Raw genomic sequence first — 12,958 nt, forward strand, 5'->3', positions numbered from 1 at the left:
CACTGATAATCTCCACAAATACACTCCTCAACTCCATTCCCCCACACCCTCCACCACCACCCCTTGACACACATACATGTACATGCCGCATTCTGTGAGAATTCCTTCCCAATACACGCGAGCAAATGTACCAAACTGAAAAACACAGGAATCCTATGGTATTCATTTCTCCCGTGTATTCCCCTGCCCTTGCCAATCTCTAGCTGTCATCTCTGCCCTAGTCCCACCCCTGCCTTGATGAGCTTCTTTTCCTATCTGACAGCGGAAATCTGGGTGGAGGAGACGCCCACTTCCTCTTTGGAGTTCGGAGTGCGTGGCAGAAAAGGCGGAGTCAGTTCTGCAGAGCATTCGCGCGCGCTTGCGGCGGGAGCGAGTGCAGATGGCGGTTGCTCATGCATTTCAGCTTCCCTGGGAGTGAGCTTTCTCGCTGAGAACGTCTGGTTTGTTGCTACAAAAACGATTGACATTGCTGGCTCCAGCGACAGCCGCTTCTTAAGGTAGAGGTAGTTGCGTTCTGCAGAAGTTGCAGGCATCTTTCCCTAGAATTGCAATAAGCTCAAGAGCCCATAGTAGGAGACATGCCTCGGGGTCGAAAGAGTCGGCGCCGCCGTAACGCAAGGGCCGCAGAAGAGAACCGCAACAACCGTAAGATCCAGGCCTCAGAAGCTTCTGAGACCCCGATGGCCTCATCTCTGGCCCCAAGCACCCCGGAGGACAACCTGAGTGGCCCTGAGGAAGACCCTAGCACTCCGGAGGAGGCCTCCACCACGCCTGAGGAAGCCTCCAACACTGCTCAAGTGCAAAAGCCCTCGGTAGCCCGGAGCAATTTTCAGGGCACCAAGAAAAGTCTCCTGATGTCCATATTAGCCCTCATCTTCATCATGGGCAACAGCGCCAAGGAGGCCCTGGTCTGGAAAGTGCTTGGGAAGTTGGGAATGCAGCCTGGCCGGCAGCACAGCATCTTTGGAGATCCAAAGAAGGTCGTCACAGAGGAGTTTGTGCGCAGAGGGTACCTGATTTATAAGCCGGTGCCGCGTAGCAGTCCCCTGGAGTATGAGTTCTTCTGGGGACCTAGAGCACACGTGGAATCCAGCAAGCTGAAAGTCATGCATTTTGTGGCAAGGGTGCGTAACCGATGCTCCAAGGACTGGCCATGTAATTATGATTGGGATTCTGAGGATGATGCAGAAGTTGAGGCTATCCTCAATTCAGGTGCTAAGGGTTACAGCGCACCTTAGGGAAATCTGGGGCAGACCCTTGAGGGGGGTTGGAAACAATATCAAAGTTACCCCAAGGAGTAGATTAGCTGGGTCCTGAGTTGAATATGATGGGAAAAGGGGGGCATTTGATATTTGTGATCAGTGCTAATTGTTTAACTGCAATATAGAGCGTTTGCTATGGATATTGTACGATTGTATACATTTTAATATAGTGCTGATTAAGGTCAAATTATGATTAAGATACGATTGCAGAAAATATTTTTTTCTTTTTTCTGTCATTGAGATTTAGTATAACAGTTTTGCTAACGTTGTAAAATGAGTCCATCATACTCTGTGATCTGATACATATTTTAAATACTCTATTCTTGAAAGTTTGAAATAACCAGTAATGTGAGAAAGGATAGGGGAATTCTTTTATGTCTGACCTTTCTGAAACCTTTGTTTCTGCTATTGTGTAAAGAAAACTGACAACTACCATGAATTTACTTAGTTACTGTGCAAGAAAAAAAATAAAAGCATAATGACAAGGACACCTTGTTCATTTATTGACCACCAATTATGTGTGAGGCATCAGTCTAGGTTCTGGGGATACTCCGTGGCACACAGCCCTCAGTTCTAAAGAATGTTCGAGATTACACAGGAGAGACAAATATGTAAACTGGCAGTGTGGTAAACGCTGTAATAGCGAGTGAGTATGGCGTGCCGTAAAAATGTAGAAACACTTATGTGACCTGTCTTGGGGGTGGGACGGGAAAGAAGGGACATCACAGGATTCTATGAGAACCCAAGAGATGCTTAAATAAGTTTGGGGGAATTTGAAAGGGGCAGCAAAGCATTCTGGGAAAATACTGTGTATTAGGTATTTTTGGATACCTAACCGAGCTTGGAGGGAGGGGGCATTGGCAAAGGGAAGGGGTTATCATGGGGTACTGTAGAAATAGAAAATACACTTAAATCGGCTTGAGAGGAGGGCCGGGGAGAGGGGTGGTTGCAGTAAAAAGAACGTTGTGGGGTACTACAGAAATTAAAAAGATGGGGACTGTCAGAAAATTCTTGGTGAGATGACAACCTGAGGTCTGAAAATAATATTGAAGATGGGGAAGGGAGTGATTATGGAGGCAGTAAAGGCAGCGTGGACATTAGGGAAACAACAAATTCTCCACTGAACGATTAAGGTTATGTCAAGGGGAAAGCGGAGAAATAAGGCAGAGAAGAGGTGAGCAGAAGCTAGAGCCTCAAAGGGTGGAAGCTATGGCTGATTTTAATGAGAACAAAGATGGTTAATAATAATGATAATCCTGGAATAATAATAATTTAAAAAAGCAAAAAAGCAGAGCCTCTTGGATGAGTCAGAGAGAAGACTTGACCTGTGGCATCTCTGGAAGGTAACCTGGCACTTCTCTCAGAAACTACAGTTTGTTAAGGTGTGCCAATTGTTTTAAAAGTGTGTGTGTGGGGGGGGGAATGCATTTTGGGGTGGGAGGGGAGCAGAGCTAGCACTTTGACTCTCTCCTTCAGCCAGGGTAGGGAGTCCAGAGGGCTGCCTGGCATGGTGGCCCATGGTGCACAAGCATGTGGTATTATCAAGTTTCTGCCCACCTCCAGGAGCTTTCACACTTTCTCACCTCATTGTACCAAGGAGCTCAATGCCCTTCCAATCTACTCTATCACCAGGGAGTTCTGAATTCTCTATCTCACCCTACAGCAAATCTGGAGATGTAGGAGTCATCCTTCACATTCTTTTCAGCTATAGGCAAAGAACATGCATAAGATGTTCTGGCCACCCCCAAAGTCTACCACATCTACCCTTAAAACTAAACACTGTGTGAACTAAGTCCTCTAATAGGGAACCCCAAGGAGAGGTGCCTCACCTAGCTTTGTGCGGCTCAGAGGGAGCAGCTATCATACACAGGAGAGTGGCCAGGGTACCTTCTTTCTTTTGCCTCCGGTCAGTCTTATCCTGTCTCCAGCTGTGTGCAAGGTAAAGTCACTGGAGCCACGGTAGGCTAGCAAATGGCTTTCTGGCAAAGGCCCAGGGACCCATAGGCATCAGCCTGCAGACAAAGGAGGCTTCAAACAAAAGTGGGAAGTATGACACCTCAGCAGCTCCAAATTCATTCAGCAAACAAGAAAGGAGTGAGAACCTTCCATGATTCAGGCGGTGTGATAGAAACTGGGGCTGCAGAAAATGAAAAGGCATGTTTCTGGCCCCAGAGGAGCCCTATTTGTCAATGCCACTTCCAGAGGTAGATAAGGTATGAATCTGAGGTTCGGATTACTAAGTGACTTTCCTGTCTAGAGCCACAAGGGTGGCAAATGACAGATCCTAGGCAAGACCCCCACATCTGGTCCCTGCAAATCCAGAGTGGTTTTCCATAGGCCACCCTGCTGCCCATGTCTGCCTGCCGATGCACTCACAAGGTCTCTGTCTTCAAAAGAAACATGCAAAGTCCATGGGACAGGTCTCAGTAACCCCAAATGCATCCTCAAATCCTTTGCGGGACAAGGCTGACTTTAAATTCTCTCCCTTTTATAGAAAAGGGGCTCGTACAAATCAGTCAGCACCAAGTCAGTCAGCTAGTAAGTGGGAGAGCCTGCAGAGCAAAGATTTATTGAGCATCTCCTCTGTACCAGGGGCTTGCCACATATCTCTGCCAGGTCAGTAAGATTACCCCTGTTTTACAGGAAGCTCCAGCTAACTCAGGGGAAGAAATAATGTCCTTCCAAAACCTGTCTGAATCTATGTTTTCTTTGGCTCTGGTGAGGAATAATCATCCAATTGTCAAAAATGGTTATTTGCAAGTGTGGGCCAAGGAGCTTAATTCAGTCAGAGAACCAGTAGTACCCAGTATAAAGGGAGAAAGAGTGGGAGTATACTGCAAGCTGCACTGTAAAAGAGATGACTGCTGGAATCCTGAAGGCCTCAGGCAGGAGGCTCCACAGGGAGGCACAGAAGATTGGGTGACCTGCCTTAGTCCAGCAAGGAAGCAGTTAATGACCCAGACTCACTCATCCCTTGGCCTGGAGGTTTAGTGTATTTCCCACCCCTTTGCACGCCCCCCCCCCCCCACAACACACTACTTTGGTACTGCAAAGAGTTAATCCTCATTTGATTAGGTAAAAGCTGAGCAAGGGTGGGATTTCCGGTGGCTGTGAAATGAATGACAGGGCTGAGGGAGAGGCAGGGAAAGGAGCTTCTGGAAGGTGGTGAGAAAAAGAGAATATTCATTGTTTCATTTACATAAATTCTTTGAGCTTTGAGCAGTATCCAGAGGGGACACAAGCTGGGAACCTCTTGCTGTGTAAGTCAGCAACCTAAGCTGGCCCTGTCCCAGCAGAGTTTCCACACAGTGAGTGGAAAAGCTGCTGTTTTAGTTGCCAGAATGCCTCTGACGTGGATTGAGTTTCTGGGTCCTAGAATACTCCAGTTGTTTAGGGGGCTCAGGGATAGAGAGCTCAAAAGTCCCCAGTACATAGCAAGAGTGGCAGCTGCCATTTCCTGAGTGCCTAAATCGTGCCAGGCACTTTGACAGTTGTTTTCATACATTGTCTCTAATGTTTGCAGCAGACTAGCAAGGTAGACCAAGTTTACAGAGGAGGAAACTCAGGGTCAGCTATCAGAAGCAAGTTGCTAGGATCACCTGATTGGTCAGTGACAGCCTTGGACATGAACCCAGGGCCAGGGCCAAGCAAGTCTGAAGCCCACACTATTATAGTAAAACAACAGACTGCATCACCAGGGTACCTGGGGCTCCACCTGGCCTTGGGGAAGTCCTCTGCCTTCAAACTCCACCACAACCCAAGGGTAAAAGTGAGAAGGAGCATGCTGGGGTGGGGTGAGGAGGCATGGGAAAATAAGGTTAATAAGGCATTTGGGGATTAGCTGTGGGTGTACCCTCACTCTGAATTATTGTGGCCCCAATTGCTGGGCATCTTTCAGGGGCTGCTATGTATAGAATGAATATTTCCTTTCAAGACAAATGTATCTTCTCCATCACAGCACATTGCTCAGAAATGTCACCACCCTGAACATGCCATCAATCCTCAAATCCCAGGTCCTGGCTATCACACAGTGAACCAACCAAACAGCAACCTTTCTGGGCCTGCAACGTTGCTGGCTGATGCCGTTTCCAATCCGGAAGGTATGATGGGTCACCAGAACTCTACCTTGAGCAGAGTAGAGTATCTGAGATAAGACACAAGCAGCAAACAGTTGGCTATCTGCCCGTTCAAGAAGACAGGCTGAAGGGGGCGGGGTCTTCCTTGGGCCCAGTGTTGTGGCCATGGCCCCAGCAGTCAGGCGCAGAGCAGACCATGACCATGGTGAAAGAGAGATATGGATTCTGCCTGGGTTCACATTCACCCCGTGAGGTGGGTAGGGGCCGGGATCCCTCCGTCTCCTTCCTTTGGCAGAAGCAAAGAATTCCAGTGTTCTGAAGGAAATGATTTTGAAAGCAGTGGTGGTGGTGAAGAAGGGTGATTGCTATGAAGATGTACTGAGACCTATATACAGGTTACTCCAGGGCTTGTGAGCCATGAAACAGTTAAACATCAAGGAGTTAATGGAATTTCTTTGAAAATCTGTGTGAGGACGCTTGCACAGAGGAAGGTCTCAACTCAGTCAGAGTTATATTAGAAGAACAGCTCTGGAGCAATCCAGGGCTTGCAGAACAGATTTTGGGAGGGAAAGTGGACTCTAGGTTCATACTGCTCATCACTCAGCAGACATAAAGCTCACACAGGGTGGTTTGGAGGGGAAGGTAGAGCCCATAAACAGCTGGTGAAAATCAGGCCCACTTCTATCTCAGTTCCTTGTGACAAATGACACCCTTGCCAATGTTATCTCAAAGTGTGCAATGTATGAGAAGTGCCTGAAATCCCTCCTGTAACTATGACCAAGGAGGCCCTTGGATTCATTCTCGGCCTGTAAAGTTTCAAAAATAACCAGGCCTATGTTATTTTGGACGTTGTGATTATCTGACAATTCATCCATTCACTCGTTCGACACACATTTACAAAGGTCAGTTTGTGCTGGTCACTGTTCCAGTCACTTGGGGTACATGAACAAATCACAAGCTCCTTTGCAGGGAAAAAAAAAAAAACCCAAACAAACAGAAAATAAAAGGTAAACCTTTTAAATAACAAATTAGGCAGTACCTTCGAAGGTGATACTTACTGTGGTCGGCAGGGGTGGAGGGGGCAGGGGTAAGCTCACACAGAACAGGGTAAAGGTGGATTGGAAATGCCAGGAAAGAAAGAGATCATTAAATTCTACTAAAGGGTAGGCTGGGTAGAAAGAAATGAAAAAGGTGAGGGTGTCCGCCTTGCTGATATATAAAGGAAGTATTGTTCCTGGCAGAAGGACCAGTTAGTGCAAAGGCTCCAAAGCCCAGGAGTGGCTAAGCACATTTGAGGAAGGGTGGACAGGCCAGTGTGGCTGCTGTGGAGTGAGCAAAAAGGACAAGAGTTGGAGACGAGGTCAGAGATTAACAGAAGCCCACATTACGTGGGGGCTAGTAGGCCATTTTAAGGAACTTGGCTCTTGTTTGCAGTAGAATGTGGGGGGGGGTGTGGAGAGGAAGGAGATAGTGAGGGACTGAGCAGAGGAGTGGCACCATCTGATTTATCTTTTGACTACTTACTATGTTAGGAATAGAGTGAAAACAGACAAGGATGGGAGCAGGAACACCTGGTAAGAAGTCAGGCTAGAGATGATGGTGGTTTGGATCATCTACAGGTAACAGTAGATATGGTGAGAACTGCTCAGTTTCTGGATACATTTTGAGGTTGATCTAACAGAATTCCCGATGGTTTGGATGTGGAGTGTCAGAGAGGAGTCAACACTGACTCCAGAGTTTGGGGGGGGGGTTGTTTGGTTTTGTTTTGTTTTGGGGAGGTTTTGTTTTGTTTTTGTTTGTTTGTTTCCCGAGCAAAGAGTAGGATGGAACGGCTGCCAACTGATATGGGAACTGGCTGTAGTTGGAACAGGTTTTATAGGTGGGGGAGGGGATCAGGAACTCAGTTCTGGAAGTATTGAAGGAAGGTGTCTCTTTGACACTCAATGTGAGTTGAGTAGGCAGTTGTATAGAATTCAGTTGTATAGAAGTCAGGAATTTGGCTGAAAAGTTGAGCCTAAGATGTATAGAAGGCATTTATTTTTTATTTTTCTAAGATTTTATTTATTTATTTGAAACAGAGAGAGAATGAGAGAGAGCACATGAGAGGGGGGAGGGTCAGAGGGAGAAGCAGACTCCCTGCCGAGCAGGGAGCCCGATGCGGGGCTCGATGCAGGGCTCGATCCCGGGACTCCAGGATCATGACCTGAGCCGGAGGCAGTCGCTTAACCAACTGAGCCACCCAGGCGCCCTTATAGAAGGCATTTAAAAGCCATGAGACTATATGGGATCTGTTAGGGAGTGAGTGCACATAAGGAAAAGCAGAAGATCATGGACAGAGACCTGTAGCATAAAGGGATCAGGGGGAAGAGGAGATGCCAACTGAGAAGACTGAGAAGTTTCACCAGTGCTGTAGACCAAGAATGTAGTGTCCCAGGAGCCATGTGAAGCAAAGTGTATGAAAGGAGACTCAGTGGTCAACTATGCTCAAAGTGCTGAGATAACCAGGTGAGATAAGAGGAGAAGTGAGAATTGGCCATTGGATTTAGCAATGCATAGGCTTCTGATGACCTTGATGAGAACAGCTTCATTGGAGGGTTGGGTGATAGGGCCTGCTTTGGACAAGTTTAAGAGAGAATGGGAGGTGAGGAGTCTGTTAGTATACACAAGCCTTAAAAGGAGTTATGCTGCAAGGGGGAGCAAAGAAATTGGCCAGCATCTGCTGGGGGAAGAGAGAATCAAGAAAAGATGTACTTCAGACGGAAGAAATAGCAATGTGCTGAAGGGAAGTATGCAGCAGGGAGGAATGGAATCAACAGCACAAGGGAAGCAGACAGAATTGCTGGAGCATTAACTTTGAGTAGGCAGGAGGGCACTTGGACCTTGCAAAAAGAGCAGGACTAGAGGATGCACAGGGAGTTGCAAATCATGTAGTTACCAGATTGGGTAGAGGTCAGCCAGGCTTTCTGTCCCCACTGAACTCCTCTAGCTGAGGTCAGGCACATGCTTATTTGTTGAGTCTCCATGTCTGCTGAGCATCTATTATGTACCACTTCAGAGCACCTTAGTAACATTTAATACTCCAAACAACTCAATAATGCGGGTTATATTGTGATCCCCATTTTATAAGTTAGAGATGTGCTGCACAAGCCGTTCAGATGGATTGGCCAAGGGTACTCAGCAAACAGTTGGAGGAGTAAAGTTTTGAACCCAAACAGTCTGACTCTCAAGGCAGTCTTATAACCATAGGCCCGAACCTGCTGGCAAGTCAGAGTGTGGAAGTACTTTTGCTTCCTCTTACATTGTTATGAAGCCTCCCCACTGAACGAACCACAGCTACTTGGAATGACCACATGAGAGCCACAGTCTGTAAGTGTGAGCACTTGCCCCAGTTTCCTATATGACACAGCTGGTGCTCTATTCAGTGCTGGCACTACATTCTAAGTCTGAGGCTGAGTAGCAGAGCCCCTGTGATCTTCACTTGCTTAAAACAGACCCCTCCTCTGAAGGCTGGCCCAGCTCCAAGTGGAACAGACATCCCAGAACCACAGAACTGACCTCTCCTTGACTTTTAGAACATCCTCACTACCTGAAGATCTGTTTTCCGACCAAGCCAGGAGAGTAGCTACCTGGGGACATTAACAACTCTGATCAAACTAAAAGGCCATTGTGCCATTCAGAACATTTGTGGGTATCCTTTAGGCTGTTGGTCACACACACACACACACACACACACACACACACACACACACACACGTACCCACACACAATCTGTTTGTTCTTGGTTGGGCTTCCTTCAGTTGGCTTCATTCTGAAGTCTTCCTACACCCTGCTAAACTTGTCTAGTAAATAATCCCATCTGATATGACCCGAAGGAATGAGCTTCACAATGATGTGAAACCCTATCTGTAGAGTAAGCCTGAGACTAGAAAAAGCTTTCACAGGATTGGGTCTCAGGTCACAAGGTCTAAGCCTATCCCGGGAAAAGAATAATCATATGGCTAATCTAAGCCATTGAGAATGAATTCAGACTCCATGAGAAAAAAAGAACAGAGGAAGAAGAGAGGGCAATGGGACCATCAGAGACCCAGATTTGGAGAGCAGCTTATTTTATAGATGAGTTCCTTCAGGGCACACACACACACTCCAATAGCCCTGACCCAGAAATGGCAATCAAAGCCTTTAGGCACCCACCTCTCTGCAAATGAATATTTAGTATTGTTTTACTCTGTTTTCCCTTCAAACAGTGCTTCAGTTAACATGCTTGAAACTGTATCCTTCTTTTCCTCCAAGATGCTTCCCATCCCTGCTGCAGGGATTGCAATAAAAGCTGCCATTGAGTTGGTCCTCAGGCATCATTGGCCCATGTTGGTGGGTGGGGGGGTGGTGGAGAGCAGCCACCAGGGTTAGGTAATCAGCATTTCTGAAGTCCTAGTAAGATAAACAAGTGCTGGACACCAGTGGATCAACAGTTGAGGTAAACTATGCAAGGCGAGTGGAAACATGCTGGCCCCAAACCCAAGGCTTCTACTTGAGGACCTAGTTGAAGCTTTCTAACTTGAATCAGCCTCCATGTACACCACCAAAAACATGAACAATGCCTCTTGCTTTATAGACATGCTGTGGAAAATAAATCACCTGATCTTCACAAAGCCCCTAGACTGCTGCTTCTCAAATTGTCTGTGGTGAGGGATGAGTATTTTGTTTTACCCCGAGTCAGTCACTCACGGATCAATACATTTGTATAACACAAGGAAAATAAGTGAATAGAAAGAAGAAAAATAGCAAAGACACACAAAATACAAGACCTGATTTTTGTTAACATCATAGAAACTCTCGCCATCATAAAATACAATGATGCTATAAGAACTTTCTAAACATGTACTTTCAAATTATGTACTTACCGTAGATCGGTAACACACTTTTGCAAAGCAGCAAGCGTCCGCGGACTACACATTCATCCCTTCAGCTCTGGCACAGTGCCTGGCCCATCAGACACATTCAATCGGTGGTTGCTATTGCAAGGGAATTATTACAAAATATGGTCCTTATCATGAAGGAGATTAAATAAAAAGAAATCACAAGTAAAAAGAAGAAATGCCAAGTGATTCGATTGCTGACGGAGTGTCAAGAGAGTTGTGTGCCCAAGAAGGAGTACAGGAGTTCAAAAAGAAGATATCACAGTGGTCAAGACTTCCGCTGGGTCTTGACGGTCAGGGAAGGATGGAACTTACTTTGTAGCTTTTTGTATTTTATGATTGTAGGAAAGCTTCATGCTCGTTGCCCACATTTCTGCCAGTCCTGAAAGTATAAAGAGTTTGGGAAATATTTAGCCTTAACGCCACCATCCAGAAGTTAACTGTGCTAACATTTGTGGGTATACTTTCAGTGCATAGTCAGGAAGATGATACTGATGATAATAATAATAATAATGAATAGGATAAAAATTATAACTACAGATATAATATATATACATCTAATGCTATATACACATATTTATAAACATTTATACCAGTTTTCTGTATATCAGTACAAACAAGTACCATGACCCAGAGCCCTCTGTATTGTCACTGTTGACCCCATCATCCCTCTTGGCAAAGATTCCCACAGTTGTTGTGCCTGGGAGTCCCAGAAGGGTGACGTAAATTGCTATCAAGACCTGTCTGTTCACTATAGTCTCCAACAAGCAATCTTGAAGTCCTCTGAGAGAACTTCAGTATAGCCTCCGGGTAAGATGATTCCCCTCATGATGTTGACATTGCTCCCAGGCAGTTCGCACAGCTGCCAGGGCCCAGGTGCCGGAGCTGAGCTGCATTCTGTGTGGAGGTGCGTGATGTGGTCCTGTTCCCAACTCTGTATCAAATGTGGACTCTGAAGCAGCTCTGCCAAACCCACGCTGCCCTTCTCAGAATACCAGTCCCCCTCACCTCCTACCCTCCAATCAAGGTTATCTGAAACAGGTCCCCAATCTCCAACACAATGCACCTAGCAGTTGCAAACTCTAAAACCCTGATCTGGACAATTCATAGCATGCACACGCACACACACGCACGTGCATATACTCTTACACATACATAATTAATACATTGCTGAGGAGGAACTGCCTAGCTGGGGAGGGAACAGTTATCACAGCTGCCCCTCCCTTTGTGCACCCGAGGCATTTCAGAGGAGCTGGCTGTTCCAGAACTCTGGTCTCCCCACCCTTGTTGTGTAGGAATGAATCCCCTTGCTCCCCAGGTCATACAGGACACAATTAGTATTTTCCTTGAGGAATTGTACTAAGACCAAACAATAAGCAAAATAATACCCTCAAACATCAGGATAGAACTGCTCTTTGTCCCATGGCTGATCATCAGACTCAGTCCACATATCACCCTAGCCTGTCATCAGCCATCATCTGTGTCATCTCAGCCACACAGATCCGGGGCTTGGTTTGGTGCTAGTCCATGCAAGTGTGACCCTCAGGCTGAGGTAAGTGGAAAGAGGCACCACGGCCCAGCCTGCCAGGGGGTCTCCTTTCTCTGAGAACCTGTTTCCTTTTCTGCTGTCTGGCAGGGCCTACCCTCCCCCTATGCTCTTCTGCACCTTGCTACATACAGCACATCTTCCTGTTGTTTACTGCCCATGTCTGATCTTTCGTCTGGACTGAGCCCCTCACCCTCGTCCCTGAGACAGCTCACAGAAGCCGGGATACCATGGGCTGTTCTGCTACCCTCAAGTTTGCTCCTGACATGGTTGCTCTGTGCTCCCAGTCCTTGAAGTCTGTCTGACTACTCTTGTTTCTGTATGTTCCTCTGACCCTCCTGACCTTCCTGCTGTCCCCTCCCGTATTCAGCAGCCTCAGCTCTCATTCTCAGCTCATTGACTACTGACGAGTTCTGACAGACATGTCCTGGGTCTCAAAAGTGATAAAGTAAGCCTCCCTTCCCTCCAGCCGGTGACAACTCCACCTTCCCTCCCAAGTCATACGGAAACACAACAAACTCTCCCTAAAGGTACGCTCACATATTCCCATACCCACAGACAGCTGCCTCACACATGTTCAGACTCTCCTAGATGGGACATCATCCCAATCTTCACTTCTGAGTGTGTGCTTGTAGGCTTACATTCCCAGGCAGACAGACTCACACCCAGGTATACAGACATGATCAGGTGCCATACGTACACACTCGCCATATGCACAACCCATAAACACACCACATATACTTCCACACCCACAAACATATCTAAAAATGCACAGGAACCTTACAGTCACACATGCCACATGCAAGTACAGAAGCATATATATGTGCACATACAAGGAGAGAGAAAATCTCAGAGTGGGATATGACGCCCAGAAATACACATAAATGCGTGCACACACACACACACACACACACGCACCTAGAAACTAACACACATTACAAAAACAAGTATACTCACTGAGACAAACATACATGCACACATACATACACATGAGAAGAAGCAAGTTATGTCTACTAAAACTGTCCAAATTTCAAGAAAGAAAGTTAAAGATGTATTTCTAAGCCTCTGGTTCTTCCCTCATCCCAGGCCTAGAATGCATAGATGTGAAGCTAATGATCTGACAGTCTCTATCTCTCTCTGTTTCTCTCTTTCTCTCTG

General features: G+C 46.6%; 1 protein-coding gene across 1 annotated transcript; it reads left to right on the forward strand.

Annotated features, from left to right (window-relative positions):
• The first annotated feature begins 321 nt into the window (after nucleotides 1-321).
• Nucleotides 322-1,750, forward strand: MAGEH1 (MAGE family member H1). Its single transcript, XM_088029002.1, has one exon. It carries the CDS (start codon nucleotides 579-581, stop codon nucleotides 1,236-1,238), a length of 660 nt encoding a protein of 219 aa, XP_087885128.1. The 5' UTR covers nucleotides 322-578; the 3' UTR covers nucleotides 1,239-1,750.
• Nucleotides 1,751-12,958: the final 11,208 nt, after the last annotated feature.

Source organism: Eumetopias jubatus, unplaced genomic scaffold, assembly GCF_037043125.1.
Source record: "Eumetopias jubatus isolate StellerSeaLion01/CBP00866 unplaced genomic scaffold, mEumJub1_p1.0 scaffold_11, whole genome shotgun sequence".
Lineage (NCBI taxonomy): Eukaryota > Metazoa > Chordata > Mammalia > Carnivora > Otariidae > Eumetopias > Eumetopias jubatus.

Bases quoted from the DNA above. Each gene is read 5' to 3' on its own strand.
- MAGEH1 (XM_088029002.1), top strand. From the start codon at position 579: ATGCCTCGGGGTCGAAAGAGTCGGCGCCGCCGTAACGCAAGGGCCGCA.